A 26,369-nucleotide genomic window follows, 5' to 3' on the forward strand; every position below is an offset into this window, starting at 1 on the left:
TCCGTTAGCCAAGAATTCACATCGTGACTGGCCTCTAATAAGTATAATGTAACAGCTTATAAATATAATATAAAATATAAATAAAATAATAACCACCCCATTTATTTCAAATAGTAACCACCCCGTTTATTTCTTCCATTTGTACTGCTTTTATAAGACATCTTTGAATTTTGGTAAATGTGCTATATTTGCTTGTTTAAGTAAAATCTCCAAATGTCAGAGAACCTGCAGGGCTTTTCTTGAAACGAGTTCCAGCTGGGTATTTTCACAAAAGTAAAGCTCTGAATGTCAGGGAATCAAGAAGGATTTGGCCCAAAGCAACATCATACTCATACACCACATTTTGCCAGTGTTTAGTTAGCATTTATGACACTGTACTTTTTTCAAGGTTAAAATCATTTTCACTGTCTTTCTGCGAGGGCTGAGGAAAAGAAGCCAGGGCACTGCAGGGCATTGCGCACTGTCTGCGTCTGGTAAAAATCAACCACAGCCCTGTGCCAGGAATTTAGCTGGTTTTGTACTGGAACTTCATTCTGTTTACTGGAAGTCTGCAAAAATGCTGTTAAGCCGAGTAGGTCAGGAAGAGAGAGCACGCAAAGAAAATTCAGCATAGATCTTCTGGTAGTAATTAAGAAAAAATATTTATGTTAATACCTTCTCTTTCTCACACAACTGTGACGCCCTTGTTTTATCTCTCTTCTATGAGTGAGCAAGATCTGCTCAACTGATTCCCAAGCTCAGCATCATCAGCAACGCGCCCTCTTGATTGTAAGATTCTGTAAGATTGTAAGATCTTTTCTTTGGTTTTCTAACAGAGAGCCAAGAAAGCAAGCACATAAAATAAATCCACATTGTTCATAGTTCTGGAAAGAGTTAATTTCTACACGTATTATTATGAACTCTTTTCAAATGCCTTGTACCATCAGTGATAAGCAGATGTGGTGACAAGCAAGTCGCAGTGACAGATGACTTTGCGCAGTTCGTTAGGACTTCGGAGGCTGCTAATGTTGTTTCTGAAGGAGGAGGGAAAGCTGACATTCCTTCTCTGGAACTGGATAATCTAAAAGCAGGAGCTAAAGGATGTGCGCTTGGAGCACGTATGTGAAAACCGCTCAGTATTGGATGACAATTCACCCCCCATGCCTGTCCAGCAGCTCACAGTTAGTTTAGTTTAGTCTCCTAAACTAAAATTCTTAAAAATTTTTAAAAATTCAAAACCAGAGAAACAGCAACTAGCCTAATTAGAAAATTATGATGTATCAAGTAAAAAAATAAAATTATTTTAATGCAAATGGATTAAGACAAATTTCAAGACAAATTATCACCAGTGTTTTAACATTTATATATTTTGTTAAGGAGCAGCATTTACACGTGAACAATTCCGCTGTAATCTTCTGGTGGCTTCTGAGAATACCACAAAGGAAGGATATTACGATGAAATTTCAAGCCCAAGTCCCACTGCAACCTGCACTTATCCAGCCAGCCTTGATTGCTTCTACCGCTTGGGCAACCCAGCTTTTAGAGAAGATTGTGAAAAACTGTTCAATATGCTCAAGAGGAAAAAAGTCAGCTCTTGGCTTTGCCCTTTTTTGCAGGAAGTCGTCCTGTTGCTTCGAGGTACTTGTTAATAATTTCTTCTTGAGTGCTGGGTGAACACGGTTGATATTTACAGTATTCCATTGTATATTCACCCTTTCCCTGTAGAGTTGGAAAAAGAATGGTCAAAGTGAGGATGTTAAACATATAAACTTGTTTAGGGCATCGGCCACACCCTAATCTGTGAAATAATACACAAACTCGCCAGATTCAAATGCATTCAATAAGCACATACATCATTAAAGAAGGACATCTTAATAACGTGAGCACTGCTGTCAAAAATCTCTTCTACTTGCAGACATTTGTAATTTAATGCCTCAACTTTTCCAGCCTGTGAATTTAATACCTTTACGGATACCTATCACTTTGTACTAGTTGCAAATTTGAATCTTTTCCTCAAAGTACGAAAGAACTTATTGGCCAGAAATGACATAGCTAATGATAGCTATGTTAATTAAAAAGCAGTTGAAGTAACAGTAAAAATGCTAAGGTTATTCACCTATTCTGCATTTTGGTTTGATTTTTATCGCTTTTACTGCTGCACATGTTATGTGTATGATGATGCAAATCAGCACACTTGATTTACAGAAATAAATATGTTCTAGTAAAAAGTACTGAGCATACTTACCTCTGTGCCAGACCTCAGCTCGGTGGCGTATCCAAACATATCGTTCAGTGGCACCTAAAATGCAAGCATACTATTCTTGTAAAAAGGTAATTTTCCATCAGCTTTGTGTTATCATCCAATTAATCTCAATTATGATATAAAGAGTCATCAAAATCTGGTGGTCTTTGTAAACAGTACTGATCAAATGACGTATTTTTGTGAAGTACCTCTTATTTAAACTAATTTATATTCATAACGTGTTTTCAGCAAGAAACCCCAAAAATTTTAGAGTGTGAATGCAGCAGATACCAGAGCATCCCAAATTCAGCAACCTGCGTCACCAGATAAGAGATCGTAACGCTTGAAATATCTCAAGACCGCGGCTCTAGACACAATTCATAAAGCAGAAGTGACGCCGGGTGCGGCTTGTCATTAGCTAAGGCTTCACTGAAACAGTTTACCCTACCACCACTGTTAGACGTACACTTCTATACGACCTCACGTGAGAACAAATATATTTTCAGAAGGGACATAAAAGAAGGGACACTGACAGCAAGTCATTTGCATTTATCTGCAATTATTACAGTTAATGCAGGTAGCAGCTGGAGGAAGGCAGCTGACAAAACGACCTTCCCCCTGAACTCTGTGCACCTCTACTGCTGCACAGGTGTCTTGCCCTCTGAGGCAGCACCGCCAGCCCGTCTCAAGAAACCGGTGTTCTGTTCCTTTCTCTGCCACCGTGTGATTTTAGGTTAAGTTGGCTTCTCTGGAGCAAGACAGATAACAGGTTCACCAATAGTGTACGAGTTGAAAATTAATGTTATGCTTATGCACTGAAAAACTAATGCTGTGTTTATCCACTGAAAAAACTGGCTACAGGTTTACGCATATTAGTCAATAAGCAAAACAGGAATGGAGCCGAAAGGCAAGGCAGGAAAAGAAAAGGTCAGGAACCAGTGAAGAACACAAACCTCAGCATAGAGAGTAAAGTAACCCTCTGTGCCGTCTTGTCCTGTGATCACTCCATGACGGCGATTAATTCCAGCTATCACTGCTCCTTGGAATTCAGTGGGTGCCATCACCTCCACTGCCATAACAGGTTCAAGTATACGCACGGCAGCATTTTCCATAGCTGGAGAAAAAAACCACTTAACTAAATAATCAAACATCAAAGAACAAACCTGGTATAATTCAAGACACCCCTATGCATGGCAAAGAAGCGCTTCATGGTTAATGCTAAGCGTTTCTTACATCAGTGGGGGAAAACAATAATCAGCTATGTGGAATTCCAGCTCCTCTGCCTTTTATTCCCAAGACTGCAATGCCGGGAGGCAGACAGTTTGATAAAATGTTCTTTTCATACCCGTCTAAGAATGAAGCTGTTGGTGTTTATTTATTCTAGGACAACTAAAAGGATTATTGTGCCTCCCTCAAAATTTCTATAAACTCTTGCATATATTCTGCTCTACACAACTGGCCACACTTTAAATACATGTATGGATACACGCGGCAACAAACAAACCCATAGAAAAGAGCTCGTTAAATTTAGCTCTGACAATACAGAAGCCAGCAGGATTATGCGTTCTAACGACGAGCTTTATACCTTGCTTCAGGGCTCCTTCCCCTGCTCTGATGAAAGAGATTTCATTAGAGTCCACCGTGTGATGGGCACCATCGTCTAGGACGAACCGGACTCCAGATATCCTGTGCCCTGACACTGGACCTTTTTCACACGCTTCTCGGAATCCCTGTCAAATAACATCTCAAAGTTAGTTGTTTGTAGACGAAAATGAAGCTTAAAAAGGTGGCGTTAACAACAGCCTATAAAAGACATTCAACTTCAAAGAGAAAACAACAATAACAAAAACGCCAGGAATCCCGTATCTACCCAATGGACCTTCTTGCTTGATAAGATAATGAAGAAAGTAACAGTGGGGAAAAATTGTCATTCCCAAGTGTCTGAAAACTTTGTATCTCATTCTTTGGCACCTCAGTTTGATACTGATATTTTTTTTTTAAAAACAGAAATCATGTAACACGCAAAAGTACAAGAAAAAGAAACGTACTCAGGATTTTGCTTTGTTAAGAGACTGTATGACCAAAGACTGAAAGAATGCTCCACGTGGAAAGAACTACTCTAACCACTGGAATGAAGAACAAGATTCCTTTAAGAATACATGCTTTTTCCAGGATTTGGAAAAAAGCTTTTAAGTCTTGCATCATGGAATAATGAAGGAATTATTTTAGGAATTCAGAGATTATGCTAGGTACTACTTAAAGCAGTATGTGATAAATTACACAGTTACAGAGAGACAGACACAGAGGAAGACCACAGAAGAGATGAAAAAGAATATTTAGCAATTCATGCAGGAAATCTAGCTTAATTACAGTTTCCTCCATAACTGGCCTCAGAGAAATCACAAAAAAAGTTACATATTTCGGGGTTAGAGATGACAATCACGTGGCCACAATCAAAAGCAGAAGAGGGCCATTAAAAAGCAGATTTGACAGGAGGAGGCTTGTTTGACTGTATGGAAAAAAAACGTAGGAAAGCCTACTTCTTGGAGTGCTGCACTGCTATGGAAATAGAGCAAGCACACACCACCAAAGAAAACAAACAGCAGCTTCTAAATTAAGTGGAAAACCTCGGAATGTAAAATATTAAGCAAAGCCACACAAATTTGACTCTGCTTCCACTGAGGTAACAGGAAAAGCCTCCTTGCCTGGAGCAAGACAGTCACAGTAAACGCAGACGGCATAGCAGGAAAGCAACAAGAATCGGTATTTTTCGTATCGTACACACACACAAAACACTTTGTACCTTTTCAACAGCAGGAATGAATTGTTTTGGAATATTTGTGCCAACGGTTCTGTCTTCAAATTCTAATTTTGTGTAGTCCTCCGGATCCAGGGGCTCAAGAACGCCTATAACTTTGCCGTACTGGCCTGCTCCACCTGTCTGTTTCTTGTGTATGTATTCAAACCTAAGAACAAACAAATCCCCCCAGAGAATACCGCGTTACTCATTACACAAACCATGCTCTAACTGCAGTTTTCTAAGGAAAAAGTTCCCATTCTCCATTTTGGTTTATTCCATTTGGTTACATGTAACCAAAACGGCTAAATGCCACTGCAGCGGCAGAAACAGCAGCTGAGGATACTTAATGCCCAAAGAGGGAGTTCTTCACCGTTCTTCATCTTGCAAGCAGGAAGCTGAGAGATCGTAATGGGTTAAATCTCTCCAAAAACAACCACAAAAACAAGCTGCTTCTCTGTGTGGCAAGCAAGGCTAATAAAGCCTGCTTACCTTTAGGCTTATGCTTGTTGTTGAGTGAATAGCAGTAATTTTTGTTGTTGTTTCCACACATACCTACAGTTTCCACCTACAGAGTACTTTGATGTTCGGTGCAGACATTGAACAAGGGGGTAATCGGGGGGCAAATCGTCAATATGAACTGTTAAAACTGGCGGGATATGAGGTTTCTCTGAAACATCCACCCCCTGTCCCACCCAGCTGGGGTGGCCGGGCTCCAGGCCGGGGGGGACACACGGCTCCCCGGCGGTGGGACAACCCCCGCGTGTCACGGCCCGTCCCCGCACCGCCCTCGGCCCGGCAGCTCCGGGCGGGGCGGGAGGAGGTGGCCCCGGCCCCGGCCCCGGCCCCGGCCCGGCCGCGCTCCGCCCCGTCCGTTTCCTGCGGGAAGAGGAAGCGGGTCCCGCCGCCATGGAGGTGCCGCTGAGCCACGGCCTCGCCAGCCGGGCGGCAGCGCTGGCCACCGGCTACCTCTGCTACCGGCGGGGCAGCCCCGGGCGCGGGCTGGCGCTGCGGAGCCTCCGCCGCGCCCGCAGGGAGGTGAGGGCCGGGGCGGCGGGGGGTGACCGGGGCCGGTGTCTGGTTATCTGCTCGTCCAAGGGCCAGCTTGTCTCCGTGGAGGGAGAAATTGGCAGGAATTCATAGAATCACAGAACGGTTTTGGTGGGAAGGGACCTTAAAGTCCACCCAATTCCACCCCCCTGCCCTGGGCAGGGACACCTCCCACCAGCCCAGGTTGCTCCAAGCCCCGTCCAGCCTGGCCTTGAACACCTCCAGGGATGGGGCAGCCACAGCTCCTCTGGGCCAGTGTCTCACCACCCTCACAGTCAAGAATCCATTCCTAATATCTCATCTAAATCTCCCCTCTTTCAGTTTAAAACCTTTCCCCCTTGTCCTATCACTCCCCTCCCTCATCCAGAGTCCCTCCCCAGCTTTCCTGTAGCCCCTTTATGGACTGGAAGGGGCTCTAAGGTCTCCCCGGAGCCTTCTCTTCTCCAGGCTGAACACCCCCAACTCTCTCAGCCTGTCCTCACAGCAGAGGGGCTCCAGCCTCTGATCATCTTTGTGGCCTCCTCTGGACCTGCTCCAACAGGTCCATGTCCTGCTTATGTTGGGTGCCCCAGGGCACCCTGCAGGCAACACTGCAGGGGGGTCTCCCCAGAGTGGAGCAGAGGGGCAGAATCCCCTCTCTCGCCCTGCTGGCCACGCAGCTTCTCATCAACCACCACCCCCAAGTCCTTCTCAGGGCTGCTCTACATCCATTCTCCACCCAGCCTGTGTTTGTGCTTGGGATTGCCCTGACCCAGGCACAGGACCTTACACTTGGCCTTGTTGAACTTCATGAGGTTTGCATGGGCCATCTCTCAAGCCTGTCCAGGTCCCTCTGGATGGCATCCCTTTCTCTCCAGCATGTGTCAACTGCTCCACATAGAACTGATGAGGGCAAGGCTGCCTCCAACAGGCAAGGGAACAACCTCGGTGGCTACTGAACCTCACTTGGGAGGAGGATGCTCTTTTCGTGACTACCTGGATTTGCTGGTAAACCTGCTAGAACAGGGGTTATAGCAAAACTAACCTGCTTGCTTTAAGTCATTATTGCAGATACCCCCCAAAAAATATGACATGATACAGTTCATAATGAAGTGCGAAATAATATAAGGAACCCAAGACTCTTACCTCAATATGTAACCAAGCAGCACATTATTGGACAGAATCATACGGGGAGCCCAAATATGGCAATTAAGTAGTATACAAGAGTAGGAATGGACGAGGAGTTACTAATCAAATGTTGCACCAGATGCATATTAAATGAGTGATTTTAATACAGCAGGAAGAAATAAAAGAATATCCTGGCTCTGCGCAGGCCCTGCAGAGAATGGCACTGCTGCAGTGTGCTTCAGTATGCAAAATAACTCAATTTACAAAATAAATGTTATTAATGTTTTCCTTATTTAGGACATCGATGATGTTGGGCATAAGTACTATCTGGAATTGGAATTAGAAGACGTCCTTGACAAAGTGAGTTCAGATTTATTTAATTAATACATTCTGTGGGCAGAAGCTGGCACTACTGATGTGTAATAAAAAGCCATCGCTTTATGCTCCTGATCCTAGCTGAGGCCAGTGGGCCCGCCAGTTAATAATACCTGGTACTGTGCTTCAGATTGTTCTATACTGCAAATCAGGTAAAAAAAAAAAAAAAACGAACACGAAACAAAACAAAAGGCTTAACTTTACCAAAAGGGAACTCCCATTTTCTACACCATAAAAACCCCGAACATCTCATACCTAGTACTATGACACAAGGAAATGCTTGAGGGATAACAAGGACATTTCAGTGTCGTTCAGTTTCAAATTGGAATTATTTGAACCCACTACTCCCAGCTGAAGAGTGACAACACAAGTGACATTCTGCACCACAAACACTGCCCTTTCTATCACTGCAGAAAGAGAACTGTCCTTATGGTAGAGTCACAGAAATACTATGAATTTAACCTTGTCTTAAAGAATCGCAAATCTCTATGGGCCAGACTCAGAGAAAATGGCAATTACATAAAGAAGGAAAAAACATTTTAGAAGTGCAATTACCAATATTACAAATGTATTTAATCAAGTATTAATACCCATAATTAACTCTGTAACAGGACAGTACTGTTAACTGCACTGCTGAGGTTCTTTATCATCTGGGCAACAAAAACATTGCTCCAGATGTGCAATTCACACTTGAAGGAGAGCTTAAGAACACAGATGAAGCAGATAACATATTCTACAATCGAGTCAAGAGCCTGGAAAAAGAGCTTGTGGCAGAAAACATACCAGGTACAAAGAAGGGGTCTGGGCGAGAAGGAAATTTTTGAGACCATGTCCTCCATGGCCAGAAGCAAACCTGAGCTCAGCTGGTGGTGGTCCACAATCTGTATGGGAGCCCCTTCCAAACGAGCAGGGGCCGAGGGGCTCAGGCCGTTAGCCCTACTCTCAACACATGCTGCTTTGCTTTCTCTTATTAGGTTGGTGCATCAATCACAATACTACTAAATATATTCCTCATTTCTGAAATCCAGAAGCTATACGTGATTTGCATGTGACTGTTCTTGGAAACCTCCTGCTACTGTCACCTCTCCCTTTACCAGCGTCCTGCTCACTGTTTGTGGCTGTGGAAGGTCTCTGACGCAGCAAGGAACATAAGCGCGTGACTTTTAGCCCCAAACCCTACTATTAGGTGATGAGGTTCTGTTAATGGCTGCAACTCCACGACTCTTGCTTCATGTATGTTATTCATTTTGTTTGCCAGACAGCCACGGCAACGTGCCCCCAGAAATGGAGCCCATCCACCTGCTAGCGTGGGTTGCCTCTGGCTATGTGATATGGCAGAACTCAACGGAAAACACTAAGTTCCAACTCGCCCAAATTAAACACGTGAAGCAAGTGGTAAGTTACCATCAATGCCCTGCAAGAAAAATAGCATTTAAGAGCTAAGCAGGTATGGCGTGTACTAGAGTACAGCTGAAGGTAAGTTCTTAAGCAAGAAACCTCAACTGTGTCTGATTTTCTTGGCCTGGTTCATTTTTAAGCCAGTATTTGGGTTTTATTCCACCTACTCCTTTCCTCTAGCAAATAGTGAATGCTTGAGTGTTTAGTTAGATCACTCCTCCTCTTCATAAATTTTGCTTATAGAAGCTGTGTCTTCTTGGCAAGAGCAGTATTCTATGCTTATTTAGTTAAGAAAATTGACTCTTCCACTTGGAGGTCATCACGTTGGTTATGGTTTTATATTACTTTCCTGCCTTTCATCTGTAGTGTAAGCCCAGCTGACAGTATTCTTGCATCTGCATAAGATGCACTGGAATATGGTACTTTATCTCTTGATCTACACCATGATCTAGCAATCAGTCACAGTAATACTGCTTGACATCTCTGCGATAGCCATGTCTAGACAAATAGCAATGGGCTGCCCCTCAAATTCAATAAAACACAATCTGCGTCGCTTTTGTTTGCAGTACTGCAGTCTCCAGCCATTTGCTAGTTCACCTCAAAATGCTAATCAAGAAAGAAAATACTGATGTAATTCCACTCTCACCATTAGCTTTTTCACTTTGTTCTTCCCAAACTTACTTTTACTGATTTTTAACATTGGGGGGGGGGGGGGGGGGGGGAGAACATAAAATTAATTTTTAGTTGAGCTGCATCACTTATACTAACAGGATGAGCATCAATTAAGTTTATGATAAGAAAACTGAATTCAGGAAGATGTGTCACAAGACAGAAAGGGAACAGAATACTTCAGGACAAAATGTTTTCTATTTTCGCTTATTTCTGAGTGGTTACAAGTGAGGTGTTTATCTTGAGCAGATCTGGATCTGCCCTAAGCTAAGAAATAAAAGACTGGCAAATCTCACTACAGCTATTCAAATTAACTGAGTCATTAGCTGCCACTATCAACAGGCCTTGCAGACTCCTTGCCTGGATCAGGCTTAACTGATAAAGCCACTTGCTTTCAGAAAAATTATCATCAGAGCACAGTTTTTGGGTTTGTTTTTAAATTAATAGAATTCTATAGATTCTCCCAGTTCTTCTCTGTTCTATTTGGAGAAAATACACTGTGAGTTAAGAATAACTTCTAAAAGGATGGTCAACTTTAAATTCAAGGAAATTTAGTATGTGAGCTAGGATAAAGGAGCAGGACTTCGTATTTAGAAAACCCACGTATCGGGAGTCTTCAGGACAGACTTCCAGAGCCTCAATGTTTTGCCACTCAGAACAGCCAGTGAAGTCCCATGAAGTTCAGGGTATAAAGGAAAGGGCAGAAACTCATTCTGGGAGCACGATTTGTTAATGTTTTGCTCCCTCTGATGGCAATCTGTAAGCAGTTCACAGGTGCTGCAGGACCGTGCACAAGCAACATTTAAAAACCCTCCTTAACAAACCAGATGAATTTAAGGATAAGGGAGACAGAAGACTACTTAGTTTAAACTAAATCAGCTGTCATCTCTTTAGTAATTTTGTTCCTTTTCTTTTCCCTAAAGAATAGATACATAAAGAATATACTCTAAAGGCCGGTGGGTATTCTGTCGCTCACACAATCACACAAACTGATAACTTGTTATCCACTGTAAGGCCTCTGGAGTGCGTTCCAAGTCTTATCCTACTGACAGTTTTTTAGGATTATTTGGGTTAAATTAACACCTTGTAGAATCGGGTGTTCCGTTCCCAAATGAGTTCCTGAAGTTGAGATATATCTAGCTTCTTTAAGGGAGGAATTAGCACAGTTTGAAGTTTCACATTCAGTCTCTCAAACGCAGTTTTGGAGTTGAAAGAAATACAAAACAGTATCTCTTTGTCTTGTTATAGTGACTAAGCTCCATCTGCTCTATTTGTAAACACAAGCTGCCAGAGAACCGATTCACTACTTTTAAGATGGTGGAAGCCCCAGATTTAACCCTTTTCATTTTGTCTTTCCAGAAAAGAACTGATGAATATCTTGAATTTGACTACATGATTCTACTTCATGACATGGTGTCCCAGGTAAAGTCTTGGTTCTAGAAAGCCTTTTTTGTTTTAAGATTGCCAACTCTGTAACCTCCAGCTGAGACACGCAGATGGTGGGGCGGTCACAGATCTGCTGCCTGCAGGTCAGTTAGCAAACGGGATGAGATTAGGCAAACAATGACTATCTGTCCCAGCATTACCGGCTTCTGCCCCTACGCAAGCAGGAGACACCAGGTCTCCACCTTGTGTCAGCAGACAGTAATTTTCAGCTATTTCTGGACCCTTCTTGGGAATGGCAGAGGTTCAACACACTGGTCATTCACAGCCCTCTCCTCTTGGGAGATCCTGTTGCCAAACTGGCCAGGGATAAAGGGAAGAAGCAGCTGCCAGCACCCTGGACCGCTTAGCTGCATTCCAGCTGGAGCTGCAGAGTGCTTCTACACTAGAGGACAGTGATGGTGAACCAGTACACAGAGGCATCATCTACCCCAGTAGCTCCCAGAAGCAGCAGAAACTTTGGTTCCCAGAACAGTACTTAGATTCTATGGTATTCTGCATCCTAATTTTCTGATCTGAGCAAGTGTTTTCCTAAGAAAAACACAAAAAATTTGAAAGAGTTCTCCTTGATTGTGCAACCTCCTGTAATAAATCATCCACTGAGAACAATTAGAGATCTCGCTCCCTGCTTCTAGCTCCACTGCTTCCTACCCTGCTGCACTCTCAGTTCAGTTGGGACATCTGTAGTGGTTTTACATCCCAAGTTTTCTATGAAGAAAAATTCCCGAGTAGTAGCTAACTAATTGCAGAACAAAAGCGTAGGTTCTTCACTGTGCCCTGTTTGGTGAGGGGCAGGTGTCCCAAATTATCAATAGCACTAACAGTAAGAGGGGTCTAACACAGACATGCTTGAGCTGCAAAACTTGCCTAATGAAAGAAAAATGTACTTGCAGCAGTAGGGAGCACAACACAGGCTGAAAAAGCTTGCAGGAGAACTTCAGATATTTGGACAGTTCAGCAGGAGTGTGCGTTACAGTGCTTACCCTGCACTGTTACTAGTGCTTGAGCAACCTACTTATAATCAGTCCAGGTATGGCTGTATCATAGCAGTCAATTCCTGATCAGTATTGTGCAAAGAAAATACCTTCTCACTTTCTACAGTTGTATTTTCTACCCACAGGAGATCATTCCCTGGCAAATGACAGTTCTCTGGCACCCACAGCATGGTGTTCAAGTAACACAGGACAGCCGTCAGCCAAAACACGCGTCGGGATAACAGACCACCTGATACCGCCATGGAAGAAGCTCAAATGCTACAATAAGCATTTGAAGGGAGGGCAGATAAGTTGGTCTGAGTGGACTGGCAATCAAGGTACCAAGAAGAAAGTCCTTCCTCCATTAACGGTTTCCTGTACATCATGCTTTGATCTGATAATTCGAAAGGCACTTTTTTTTGCTACGTAATCAAGTTCTGCATCAAAATAAATTTTAAAAACTTCTGTTGCCAGAACAAATACTTACGGCACAGGTTTGGAGATGTTCTCCCTAAAGGCAACTTTTGGCTTTCCCATGGTGCAAGGGCAACCATATTCTCTTTCCATTCGCTGCAGGGAAAAAAAAACAAAACAGAATGAAATGCAGCATTCTTCCATTGGAAGAATACATTGGAAATTATTTTCTTTTTGAGTCTTTCTGAAATGAGAAGCTTAATCAGGGTTAACCTTGGGGTTGGATTGATTTTTGGGGTCCTGGTGGGGGTTTGTTTGGTTTTTTTGTGGTTTTTTTTTTTTAAATGTTACAAATAATTCACTGTCATTCCGTACTCATCCTTGTTTAGGGGCTATAGCTTTAACTACAGGAAAAGGGAACAGCAATAATTATTTTACTCAAGTTTAAGTTTTCCAAGACAAAAGCCATCTTTTCTTCATTTTGTCAACATTTCAGATACATCTATTGTCTTAGACTAAAATAAATTATAAGCATCAACTTGAAAGAAACAAATAGATCACTGTAACTATTCCCTCCTGCCTGCATTGTCTCTTATTATGGAATGATACATTTAAAAACACAGAAACAATATTTCTCTCTCCTATAGGAAACAGCTAACCATAAAATTAATTATAAGCAAAGGCTGCTAAAGCAAAGCATAGTGCTTAATACAACATTTTTTTACGGATTTGAACCAGAAAATAAAAGTATTCCAGGCAGAGGTTTCATTTAAATAGTTTACAAGCCTTCAAAATAGAACCACTGGAGAGAAAGAATCTTCAAAAGTTGACTGAGAAATTAAAGCTCTTCCCTAAATAGCCGGCATTGTTCATGTTAATGCCACGGTGCTTTCTAGTAGGAAGATCTCAAAATTCTTGTCACACGATAACCTTGATTTACACAAAAGCAAGCGGAGTTGAGCACCTCCAAACATCTTGTAAACGTACGTGTGCTCAGGCACCCAATTACAAAATTGGGCATAAAGGCTGGCATCAGTTAGCCCATCTGCAGATACATTTTAGTTCTTAGCCAGAAAGAAAGGAGAATTCTTGGTTGGGAGAACAGTCAAAAGCAGAGCCCATGGAATCTGCTTTCCAAATTACCTGGGCATAGATTTCTAAGTGCAGTTCCCCCATTCCTGAAACAATGGTCTCTTTGCTCTCATCATCAAAATGGATTCTAAAAGTAGGATCTTCCCTTGTAAAGCGGTTCAGGCCTTTTGAAAATTTGTCGAAGTCATTCTGAAAAACAGTCACACACAAAAGGAAACATTAACTCAACATCCAGAAGTCACACAACAAAAAGGCGTCAAGTTTTCCCATCAGCTGCTTAGCATTTCTACTCTCATGAGGTTATTTGGTGAAACACAGCTATACATTTGTAACTGAATTTATTTATCCCTCGAATTACTTCAAGTCCACGTTTATGCAGGTCAAAGACATGCATCCTGATGGCTAAATGATACCATCTAACACAGTCACGTGCTGAATGATCGATGTGTTCTTAAGTACTTTGGATAGAACATTTTAAAACACGGCTCGTTTTAGTCTGTGGTTCCATATTTAACTGCTAACTTACATAAAATAATGAAAGCAGCAGAGGAAAGTTAACTCAGTCAGAAAGCAGTTGAATTACAGGCTCCTACCTTGTTGGATGGCTTCATGGCTACTGAAATGACAGGATCAGGGATGTGAATTGATTCCTGCAATGACCATAAAGGAAGAGATCATACAATCAAGTTCCACTGCACCTGGTGATGCTTTTTTTCCAGAAAAGTTTGGTCACAAAGATTCTGGGTTACAAACAGGGATGACTGTTTTACTTATCTAGCTTGTATCTAATATTATAGGGTAACAAAATCTGGCAACTCTCCTGAGCTACAAGGCTGTAACATAATGCACGTGTACTGCCAACCACAGTATTTCCAACGCTGTTTCCTAGGTGAGAGTTGATTTCTGGATTTCACACTAGTTAGAAGACTCGGCTTCCTATCAGGTTAAAACTGATGTATTTAAATACACATACAAATACATAGCGTAATACTTTGGGGTAACGGCATCCACTTCTAACAGCCCAGAACAGTTCACTAACACTGAAATAACATTTGATGTCAAACGTAGTGAACAAGTGTGTATCTCTCTTGCACATACCATACCTTCTATATATTCAGGCTCCTTGAATTATAACAAAAAACATTTGCAGTTGCATACACATCAAAATATATTTAAACTGAACAAGCGATTACAAACTTTTACAACAAAACCCTGGTAAATTCCAATGCATGAAACATACAGACGAAAAGGTGTACTCACCATGGAAATGTCAGTACTGGTTTTATCAGTGAACGTATCCCCACTAGCACAATCAATTCCAAACAGCGCACATATGTCTCCTGCATAAACTTCATTTACATCCTTAAGAAAGAAAAGTTTACTGTTTAGATAACACTGAAAGCTATATTACAAACTACACCTGGTTTTAAGAAGATATATAAATACTGTGTTTAAAAGCTTGAAGTTAAGGTCCTTTGAAAATTCCAACTTTGATAAAATGCTCTGCAAATCTTTTATCTCTTTATTCAAAGCACAAAAAGGAGACCTCAGATTGGATGCTAACTTGTTCTAGTGCAAGGATGTGAAACAAGCAACATACCGTGTTTCAGGCAGTCCTGACCGAGCTGTAGAGTTTAGGAATCTTAAACAGAGAAGGGCAGGATTTGCACAAGTTTCAGAATCAATTTTAGTTTAAGAGTTTTATTCAGTAATCACACAGAAGGAAACTCTTTTGTATATTTTGCCAATCCTAATACCCCTCTCCCAGAAGTACAGGATACAGAGATATCTTATCTCTGTATCACCACAGCTAGCTTTCTTTAGCTATCACCTCAAAGACAATTTATAATGCTTCTTGGGCAAAGATTCTTCCACTTCAGTGGAAATAATACACTAGAGATCATTCCATTTTCTTGTAGAGCTCTAAGTGCTACAGGCAAGTATGAATTAACAACAAAAGCAGAAGTTTGATATATCACATCCTTCAAATATAGCTGAAAAGCAAGAAGCTTGTTTAGTAAGAATGGTTCAAAAGGCAATCCCTGTGGGCTGTACCTCTCACACTCACCTCCATGTTGTCTGAATGCATACGGACGAGTCTTTGTACACGCACTTTCTTCCCAGTCCTGGTGTTATAGATATAATCAGATTTCTTCAGCATCCCCTGATAAACTCGAATATAAGTTAACTGCCCAAAACGGCCAGCCTGGAATCAAAATTCATTAAAAATCAGATATAAACCTCCTGGGAGTCAAGACCACTACTATTCAAAGCATGATCTGCACTGACTGAAGAAATATTTCTGTTTTGAATTTACACACTAGACATGTAAATGAAACTTTTTTTTTTTTTAACAGTCTCAGCTTTCACTTGGCTCTGGAATGGAACTTGGCATCTCCTGGCAATTTTCTTCTCCAATTTTACCAGTCCTAAACCTTTCCAACAGAGGCATACGTCAACTAGCAATTTGGCCAGCCACTTTCCATATGAAAATCTGAACTGCTACTCTATAGGTGGCAAATAATTTGTTTGGTTAAAACTGCGTGTTTTCTTGATACATGTGTGGATGTTATGGTTGAAACTGGTTTGGGTTTGGTTTTTTGTTTTGTTTTTTTTTTTTTTTTTTTTTTTTAAGTTAAATTTAAATTGAACTTAAACCAATTTTAAATTTGTTCCACGATAAGTTTTGGTAGTACTATCTGTTTGGACCCAATCTGTTTTCTATTCAAATCACAAATAATGAATCTGGATACCTTCCTTTCTCCTTCAGGGATAACACAATGTGAGTACAACTTTTGCAGTTCCTCTGCAGAGGTCAGATATTGGTAGCATGAGAAACTTGCAAGCAATTGAATAAAGTCAGCTAGGTAATGTCCTGGGCATCTGTTCTCTAGAAACTTTCAGTTTAGCTTTACCATATACATAGTGACCAAGTAAAAAAGCCATCACATGCACAAATAGATACACTAAAAATACAAAGGTTTAAATGTGTACTTTTCCCCAAAAATGAAAGGCATTGCCCAGGCATCAACAGCAAGCCACCAGCTCAGTGCATGTAGGACTTAGGTACACCAACAATTCTTGCAGGAAATGCCCTGCTTCTCCACTGTTTTTGCTAGACTAGAAAAGAAACCAGTAACAGCTTACCTCCAGTTTAAAAGCGAGGCCTATAAAAGGCTGGGAATCATCGCGAGCAGAGTTCAACAGAAACTTGGATTTTTCCTCAGAATCCCTTAAAAACAGGGATGAAGAAGGAGCTTACGTTATGAATCAAACATGGCAGTCTCCTCTAAAACATAAACCCAACCTCAGAAAGTCCCAAGGGCCTTCAGTTTCACAGGTTTATAGCAGAGACTTAATGATGCTCACATACATACCTCACATAAGCTCAGAAAGTACCTCAAAGAAACTGCAGCGGACCCCAAAAAGGAGGTCGAAACTATGACAAATATCACTAGTCCTTTGTATCATTCAACTATTTTGCCCTGAAGGCAATTAATCATACGCTCAAACACAAAACATGAGCAAGTCCAGTTTTAGAGTGAAGAGACATTGCAGTAACTCTACTGACAACGCTCACAAGCCACGTGAGAAGTTTTAGTCTACCCCAGTAGGCAGATGTCAGAGGCAGCGAGAGGCAGAGCAGCACTGAGGACTCAGTCAGGTAACCGCTTGGAGAAAAAGCCATCAACTGTATTTATTAGCACAATTTCTATTTAGCTATTATTATATTATCTGAACAACTCAAATACATTAAAAAGACCTGGCAGCCACCCCTAAGCCATGACTGGAATGTTAAGGACTATTCACTGGCTCTAATGCTGGGTTTCATGCTTCCGAACTGTGAAGGCACATCTACTTCAACAAACACATCCAAAGAATAAAACATTTCAGATGTGCTCTCTCCTCTATTGTAGGCAAGGTTTTAAGGGTTGCCATTAATTTCTAAAGTACTTTCTCATCAGATAATAGTGTTTTCCAAATTTAATGTGTGTTAAAAGTACCAGTATAAACAGTAACCCTCAAATGAGAGATGAGCTTGCTTTGTTTTGGAAGTTTGTGCAAAATTATGTATTTTGTTAGTAATGTTTCCTGCTACGTATTACACTGCTTTGGAACCTGATTCCAAGACCACTTTGTATGCTCATGAATATACTTACCCCTGGTTAAGAATAGCATAGTTCTCAACCTCTGAAGGATTGGGGAGATATTCCAGGACGGCATCCAGCAACGGCTGTACTCCTTTGTTCTTTAAAGCACTTCCCACCAGTACTGGTGTAAAGGACTTCTTCAGCGTTGCTCTTCTGATTGCAAGCTGGAAAATATCAGTGCGTTACTATCCTCCGGCAACAACTCCAGGAGTCTGACGCAGTGCCAACCAAGCAGCAGGCTAGATTCTCTCTCTCTCATTGCCGGTCATCTCTACTTCTGGAGTAAAACAGCCGCTCCCACACAGTCTCCTGTACGACCCTTTACATAAGAGCCTCCCACAAAACTTGCTCACCAGAATTCTAGAGAAGCGCGAGGTATTTTTTCTCCACTCATCTTAAATTCAACTTAAAAACGAAAATGCCCAAAATAAACACAATAATAACCCCAAAAATATTCAGAAGTAGTTTCTTGATTCTCTGCTAGTAAAGTCAGGATTTCTTCATTTCTGTTTTAGACGTCTCATTTACACTATTGAGTTATGTTGGGAAAAAATACACATTTAAATTTGTCAAAATGAGATGACATGCTTCAATATCTTTAAACTACAGAAAACTCTTCTAAAAGAGGAGGTTAGGTAGGAAAGGGATATTTGGGTCAGTGCCGTGCTCATCATTTTTTGATGAAGAATGTCTTAAAATCACAACAGAACAACCTACACGCATTCATCTACAGACCTAATGAAGTTGCATCAACCGTCCTGGGAATCTTCTCAGGATATCGCAGCAAACTGAGCAAGACAAACTAACTGCACAGTAATCTCATGCTTATTCAGTGCCTTTCACCCAAGCACCACACAATGTTACAAAGCATAATGGAGCACCTACAATTTCCACAACAGGGATCATAGCCACCTTCCATAACGGCGGACAGAGGTTATTTGCCCCCCTCCCCACCTTGCAATTAATTACGCAAGCCAAGATTGCCACCTCGGTTCCACCTCTCCCTGCCACTAGAGGATGCCATCTCCCCATGCTTACTGAGGCCCTCACTCCAACCGACAGCAGCTCCTGTCTTCTTTGATAAGCTAAAAGAAATGTATCCTCATTGACGGCCAAGATAGTTAACCGTATCATCTAATCTGGGTGTTATTTAGAGTACCGATGGTTAAGCTGTCTTCATAATTAACAGAGAGAGCGGTTCCTTAAATTTGTTGGTGTAATGACTTCACAAAAATAATACAAGGAAGAAATCCTACATCAGCAATTCTGCTCATCTAGCCCACGTCTGTTCTCATATACCAGAGCACTGGAAATATGGCTGTGTTGATGCCCGGTGTTTTCATTTCGCCACGTTTTCAAATGAAGCAACATGACTGCAATTTATCCTCATTAACAATTACCTTGGGGAAAAAAGTAATTTTATGTTCACATAAAGATTATTGTCACTGAGTGCCCCGCTGAGTACCTGGGACACATCAGTTCCTTGAGCGCAGCACTACAGAAAGCAGCAAATTAGGTGATGTTTAAGCAGCTGATCTTCAGCAAACATCATATGCTATGGCTGTAGCATCCAGGAGTGATACTTAGCATCATTTTCACAAAAAGATATTTTCAGAGGAAACTTGGCTGCTGGCCACTGAAAGAAAATCCATCTTCAGGGACATATTAGTACAAATTAATCTGCATCTGCAATACTATAGCCATTAGAGCTGTAATTAATTGGCTTTCAGAAGTGGGAAGCAGAGGCATGCTGAATAGACAAATTTATCTTGGTAACAGATTTCCCTCCCAGCAGGAGCTATCAAAAATAGCTTCCTGCTAAAAATCTCTCACCTCTTACAACAACAGAGCATATTCGCATCGGTACCATTCCCTCTGCCAGGTGAAGGACAGATCCTTACCGGTCTCTAAAATTGCTGGTTCATTTCTGTCTTTATCGAAGTGAGAAGGGCTGCTATGGAACAGGAATAGCTCAGGCTTCATAAAATAATATTTGATAACTGGAATAACTAAATGCCTGGTTATCAATAAGAGATACATTTGCATGGTACATCCGAAAAACCCCTTGTGCTTTTATGTCTCAAGTCGAGTTGAGATATACAGAATCCTGCATACTCTTCTTAGAGACAATAATTACCACTAAATCACCCACACAGCCAAAACAATTTTTTTTTAAAAAAACCCCTCCAAACTCAAGGTCCATAACAAAGTTGAAAGGAATCAAAATTTAGGAGCCATGAAGAATTGAATAAATAAATCTTAAGGGGGACTGCAACATGCATCAGCTTTGAGGGACTGCCAGTCCTCTACCTCCCGACAGACAGAGCGGGCAACTTCCAGGAAAGCAAGGACTGCAAACCCTAACAGGGAAAGGGCTACTGCACAGAGGCAACCAGCCAGTGATAATGGGCAAAATACTCAGAAGATGACTTAAATATCGAAGCTATCTTTAAAGTAGCAACTTCAGTGATCCCATCTGACTCGAACTCAGCTGGCCTAGCAGGCTCCACTCAGAGAAACAGCTCCTGCTTATGACATTTATGTCTCAATTCGGCTTGTCTTCTTCAGCTACCAAACGAAGCACCCAGCCGCAGGCAAAGAAAAGCAAAAGGAGGTAGCAAGCGCCATGTCGGGCAGCCTCCAGGGAGACTCCGCGTAACACCACCGCTCAATGACAGGCTGTTCTATCTCCAACAGGAGCTCTCTCCAAAAAAAGCAGTCTGCCTACAAGGCTTCTCCCACTGAAACAGGCTCTTCAGACCTCACTTTTTATTTAATCACATTAAGCAACTGGTCTCGTGTAGCTGTTTCAATTTTTGACTAATTAATAACTATTAACAGCGGGCACTAGAAGATTACTGCTCAAGTTAACTTCCAACGCTAGCAAGAGGTGGTGGCCAACAGCAAGATGCATCACACAAATCCTTGCACTGAGCATGAATTAAGGGCAAAACCCAACCACGTTGAGACCAGGCCTGCAAACCATACAGCCCTCAGCGCGGTTCCCTCATGCTACGGTCTGCCAAGGCACAAAGCCCAGCAGACTGCTGTGTGTCAACAGCTACAGGTCGTTGTCTTGAGTTACACACCTACCCCACGGGGCTGCGCAGTAAATTCAAACCAGCTTAGCACTTCTTCTCTAAATTTACATGTCCTCAGATTACCTTTATGCTCACGGCACAGCAGAAGAAGGTCCACATGCACCACAGGGTCTGCTATGCTCACGCCAGGACAGCGAAGCTTTTGCACCTGTCCTGACTAAAGCTAACACCGCAGTAATTCAAGAGGCACCATTAGTCAACCACTATGCTGAAAGACGGGACTGCCATCCACATAACAATTGCTACAGTACGTGCAGATTGCCAAATTGGACACAGAACAGTCTAAAAGAAGGAATCCACGTTAGTCTGCTGCCCAAACGGATCTCATCCTGGAGTGAACAGTGGCAGGACTTGCACAAAGACTGTACAGCTGCAGCTGATCTTCCTAGGCCTCCCTACCGCCTTTTATTATGTGGACATGCACTTGAAGGAACAGCGACACCAAATCGTCCCGAGAACAAATACTTTTCTGTAAGCATCCCTTTATGTTGGCATGTTTGCCATTCCATATCTGAAGTATTTCATAAAATTAATCATGTATCATTTTTTCCCCTCTTTCAAGAAATGCAACTCTTCTTTTTTGAAAGTTGTATTTTGACCTGGATTCATTTCCTCTGGAGTCTCCAAGTCAAGTCATTCCAGCTCCCTTCTACTGTATTGCTCTTTTCACCTCAGGTGGATGTAAGCAATGCAAATACAAAGTAAGGCAGGATCTGCTAGGCACAAAGACAACTTAAGGCATCTCAACGACTGACCTGCTGTGGGATGTGAAGCAAGCCAGACCCATCAAGGTGTGACATGGCAAGGCACCAGAATGACAAAAATTACCAGATATACCTTTGAGCCATTTGCTGGTCCCTAAAGGGCACACGCAGGCTCAGACTTTACAAAGCAAATGAAAAACACATTTGGAATGGGCCCTTCAACAGGGAGTGAAATGGAAGTCCACCTGTGGGAGGTGACACTCACACCAGAGAACTCAAGTGAACAAGATTTCTTCATGACTTCCAGGAATTTTTATTGGAGTATGGGGAGGAGGGGGAATAGGGACACAAAAGAGCGAGATAACTGCTACAGCAAGAATAACCACAATAAAGTTACCTTTAACTCAGCAGCTGTAGGAATCTTTTCTTCCAAAAACAGCTCTGCAAGATGATCATCCGAGTTAGCAACGCATTCGATCAACTCCCGACGTCTCTCTGCAGCCTCAGCTCTGAACTCAGCTGGAATTTCATCATACCGAAGAGTCTGGCTACGCATACATAAATAACATAACCACTCTAAAGGAATACCACACAAATCAACCTTTCAATCACTAATTATTGTGATGACCAGCCTGACCAAAAAGATTTCACCATTGACATGGATATTGAAAGAAAAGTCACTGAAGAACATCAATGTGTTATCTTTGATGCTTTAGCAGAAGACAGTTTCTTCCCACTCACGGCAGGAGTTTGCAAGGATGCAGGATAACCTGCTCAACAACCTCATCCACATCTTATCTTCATCCCAGTAAGCTCAAGCCAAACATACATTATCGGTTCCCGTTATGAAGCAAATCCCCTATTTCTCAGGGTGGCAAGCGTGGCTACCACCCTTTCACACTACTGCAGGTAGCCAACAATTCACGCTGCAGCTACCCATCACTAAACCTGACCCTGCAGAATCACTTTGCTGTAACTTGGAGAGCTGAAGGGTGATATTTCAGCCCAAGCACAAACTACATCCCTAACTTTCTAAAGGGCAGGCTTTTTCACCTCTGAAGAGAAACTGTAGGTAGCATCACTCATACGAAGAGTTGCTCCAGCTAAGAAATATGCAAGTTTCAAAACTTACCCAAGAGCACCATCAAAATATATAGCTCTTTCTTCAATAAGATCTATAATTCCTTTAAAGTTTCCCTCCAGCCCCATTGGAATCTGAACAAAAGCCGCATTGTGTTTTAACTTGGATCTGAAAAAGTGAGCAAATACAAATTAGTTCAAGAGAAAAGTCATTTCTATATATGTCCTCCAGATGGTCTTTGAACAACATCCCATCCCTACAATATCCCTATCTTTTGTTCTTTGGACAGTGCCAAAAACCTACCAAAGCTGATGAAAACGCCTAGTTGCATTTTAACCTGAGTGACTGCCAGCCCTCTGTATCCCACAGAGTGATCAACTTTCATGGGAAAGAAGGCAGTGCAAACTGGTTTCAGATTAATTACTTGATTATGGGAATTGCTTCTCCCTTAATGCATGTTAATGAGTTTATCTCCCAGATTAAATTAGGCACAGAAAGGCTGCAGGTAGGGTATCCGAACTTCTGGTATCCGAACAAGAAACCGTCCAATCCTATGTCATCTCCCTGCTGTGGGCTACAGCACGTTTGCTATCAGGATCTACGGAAAATGTAAAGGTTGTTTTCAAAGTGGCTCCAAATATAGTTCCATCAACAAAATAAATATCAAACGCCCCACTCTCAGTCACTGCAAGCCTGGGCTGACACTAACACTTGTTTTCCTTGAGAAAATGGAGACTTATTATAGGTCAGTTTAAGATTTAACCTCAAATCAGGTATTATCCTCCAAAACTGTGACTATAGACCCCACAAGATAATGCTTTTCAATATTCTTAGTATTAATCTGCTATATGAATTGTTCAGAATTATTTCACAAATAATTTTAAGTGATAAATACCTCAACTGCTGCACAGCTCTGGTTGGATTAGAGCCCAGTCTGTCCAGTTTATTGATGAATGTTAAAAATGGCACACTATAACGTTTCATTTGCCTGTTCACAGTTATTGTCTGGCACTGAACTCCTCCAACAGCACAGAGAACCAGAACAGCTCCATCGAGAACTCTCAAAGATCTCTCCACTTCAATTGTGAAGTCCACATGTCCTGAGTAACAAAAAAACCCCATTATTCATAGGCGATAAAAGGTAATGAGCTTCATTACTGCAGAAAAGAGCAACAGCCAACAGAATCGGTCTCCATCTGTAGAGTCCTATTAGCTCAACTTGAGTGACTAATGAACACAAAGATGGCACTATGCTCTTTGTATACATGAAGGAACAGGAATCTTAATGCGTTCAGAACTGTCATTACCTGGTGTGTCTATGATGTTGATGTTGGTGTCTTTCCACATGGTGTATGTTGCTGCAGACTGAATTGTGATTCCGCGCTGTCGCTCAAGCTCCATTGAATCCATGACAGCTCCAACTCCATCCTTACCTTTCACCTTAGCAAAAAATAAAAAAAGGAAAAGAAAAATAAAAAATTTAGTCCACAGGAGTTTACTAAGAATTTCACATGTGCAAGGGTGATGCTTTATATACTGCGCATCATTTTTCATGCAGTGAAGAAAAGCAGACATGGCAGAATCACTTGTAATTCCTGAAATACAAACAAGTTTGGTGTTGGTTTTTATTGCAGCTGCACCTGCAACTTCAATGCATTTTGCTGTCCTGAGGATCATTCCTGAAAAAGGTTATCAGAAATCTGATGCAAATTATGCTTCACTGTAAATTTAACAGGCTAACACACCCGAAGCTAAAAATTACATCCTCATGTCCTCTGTTTCTCACAGTCATCTTTGACGACATCAAAGGAAACATCTATCTTCCATTGTATATTTACCATAGAGATAGTAAGGGAGAAGTAAGTCTTAAAATAAGATTTGAAGCGTTGTGAAAGAGGGAGAACACTGCAGTAAAGGAGGGATTACTTTCAATCTCCTTGCCACCCACTTATTTTTAAAGGGGTATCAGGGAAACCAGCATATTTTTAGGACTCCCTCTCCAGCTTGGCCAGAAGCACCTCACCGGGCCCACCAAGCATGGCTCCCCCACCCCATGCACTACACCCTGCATTCGAATGAGTCACGGCAACATCGCAATGGCCTCCAAGAGCAGCTCTGCTCTGGACTCCTCCAAAACGCTTATATCAGCGTTTGTATCAACGTTTATAAATACTTAAAGGATGGGGCCAGGCTCTTTTCAGTGGTGCCTGGCAAGAGGACAAGAGGTAATGGGCACAAACTTGAGCACAGGAAGTTCCACCTAAACACAAGAAGGAACTTCCTTACTTTGAGGGTGGCAGAGCACAGGAACCGGCTGCCCAGAGAGGTGGTGGGGTTTCCATCTCTGGAGACATTCCAAACCCGCCTGGACGTGTTCCTGTGCCACCTGCTCTGGGTGACCCTGCTCTGGCAGGGGGTTAGACTGGATGATCTCCAGAGGTCCCTTCCAACCCCGACCATTCTGTGATTCTGTGAAAACCCACCTCGTGCATTTGCGCTATCCTGCCCGTATAGAAGAGGATTCGCTCCGTTAACGTCGTCTTCCCCGAGTCGATGTGGGCCGAGATGCCGATGTTGCGGATCCTCTCATTGGGGAGGACTCCCGAGGAGCAGTGCCTGCAGGAGTTCAGGAGAAACTGAAAGGCAAGAGATGTTTTAGCCGGGAGCAGATCAAACACAGTGTGCTGTGCCGACAAATAAACTTCCAGCCAAACTGTTTTTCTATGGCCTCCAATCAACGTATGGCAAATCGATCATTCAAAGCAAAACGGCCTTCCCAAGCGCCCCCAGGGCCACTTCTGAGCCCCGCACCTGGCTCAGCGAAACCAGGCAGCCCCTCCGCGCCAAGTCCCACATTCCAATCCCGCTGTACATTCCCGGACTTCCCCGCTTTTCCTCCACTTCATTCGACCGAGCGGCTGCAGGTTTTCCTGCGGTGCTTTCGGAGGGGTCTGTTCCCTCCCTGCCACCGTCCCCTCCTCCGCGGCTCTTCACCTCCCTCCCGCCGCCCTGGGGACGGGGGAGGCCGACACGGCTCCGCGCCGCGGGAACCCGACATCTCGTGTCCGGCCTCCCCGCGGTCACCTCGGCCCCACGCCTGGACGAGCTCGGCCCTCACAGGCTTCGCCAGGCCCCTCCGGGCCGCGTCCCTTGCAGTCTCCTCCTCAGGGCGCCCGCGCTGCCTCGTCCCGTCCCGTCCCGTCCCGTCCCGTCCCGTCCCGCCCCTCACGAAATGGCGGCGGCCGGTACCTGCAGCTGGTGTTGCTGCTGCAGGCGCCGCCGCGCCAGGCCGGCCCGCAGAACCCGCAGCATGGCTCCGTCCCCCCGCCCCGGTCAGCCCCGCCGCCGCTTCCGGGGCACCGCGCATGCGGAGCGCGGCCGGGCCAGGAGGCGGGGGAAGCGGCAGCGAACGGTGAGAGCTGGGAAACAACGGTGTGGGGTCGCGATAGAGGAGAGGGGATGAGGGGGAAGGTTCCTGCTGGACTGGTCCCTAAGGATTTCTTGGGACCGAGGCCGTTAGTATTTTAATTAGCGACCTTGACAGAGTAATTAGGATTCATGATGCTGAAGCTCACTGATGGCAACGTTTGAAGACATAGAATCACAGAATGTTTTGCGTTGTAAGTTCCACCCCCCTGCTCTGGGCAGGGACACCTCCCACCAGACCAGGTTGCTCCAAGCCCCATCCAGCCTGGCCTTGAACCCCTCCAGGGATGGGGCAGCCACAGCTTCTCTGGGCAACCTGGGACAGGGGCTCACTACCCTCACAGTACAGAATTTCTTCCAGATATC

At 43.0% G+C, this 26,369-nt stretch overlaps 2 protein-coding genes across 3 annotated transcripts; one reads left to right on the forward strand and one right to left on the reverse strand.

The window, feature by feature from the left end:
• Window positions 1-1,264: 1,264 nt before the first annotated feature.
• GFM1 (G elongation factor mitochondrial 1) lies at window positions 1,265-25,974 on the reverse strand. Its single transcript, XM_054207508.1, has 18 exons — window positions 25,827-25,974; window positions 25,061-25,213; window positions 23,885-24,017; window positions 23,473-23,677; window positions 22,629-22,745; window positions 21,894-22,044; window positions 17,701-17,855; window positions 16,688-16,772; window positions 15,609-15,746; window positions 14,801-14,902; window positions 14,134-14,190; window positions 13,592-13,729; window positions 12,522-12,604; window positions 5,025-5,187; window positions 3,807-3,951; window positions 3,175-3,335; window positions 2,225-2,278; window positions 1,265-1,698 (listed from the first exon to the last, which is right to left on the reverse strand). The coding sequence occupies exons 1-18, from the start codon at window positions 25,887-25,889 to the stop codon at window positions 1,567-1,569; spliced, it is 2,235 nt and encodes a 744-aa protein (XP_054063483.1). The 5' UTR covers window positions 25,890-25,974; the 3' UTR covers window positions 1,265-1,566.
• Window positions 5,906-12,526, forward strand: LXN (latexin). 2 transcript variants are annotated; one of them, XM_054207515.1, is made up of 6 exons: window positions 5,906-6,056; window positions 7,473-7,535; window positions 8,162-8,336; window positions 8,809-8,945; window positions 10,977-11,039; window positions 12,181-12,526. In XM_054207515.1, the coding sequence occupies exons 1-6, from the start codon at window positions 5,928-5,930 to the stop codon at window positions 12,274-12,276; spliced, it is 663 nt and encodes a 220-aa protein (XP_054063490.1). In that variant the 5' UTR covers window positions 5,906-5,927; the 3' UTR covers window positions 12,277-12,526. The 2 variants fall into 2 exon arrangements, with proteins under 2 accessions (XP_054063490.1, XP_054063489.1); XM_054207514.1 differs by lacking the exon at window positions 5,906-6,056 and adding an exon at window positions 6,843-7,055.
• Window positions 25,975-26,369: the final 395 nt, after the last annotated feature.

The sequence above is a fragment of the Rissa tridactyla genome, chromosome 6 (genome assembly GCF_028500815.1).
Source record: "Rissa tridactyla isolate bRisTri1 chromosome 6, bRisTri1.patW.cur.20221130, whole genome shotgun sequence".
Lineage (NCBI taxonomy): Eukaryota > Metazoa > Chordata > Aves > Charadriiformes > Laridae > Rissa > Rissa tridactyla.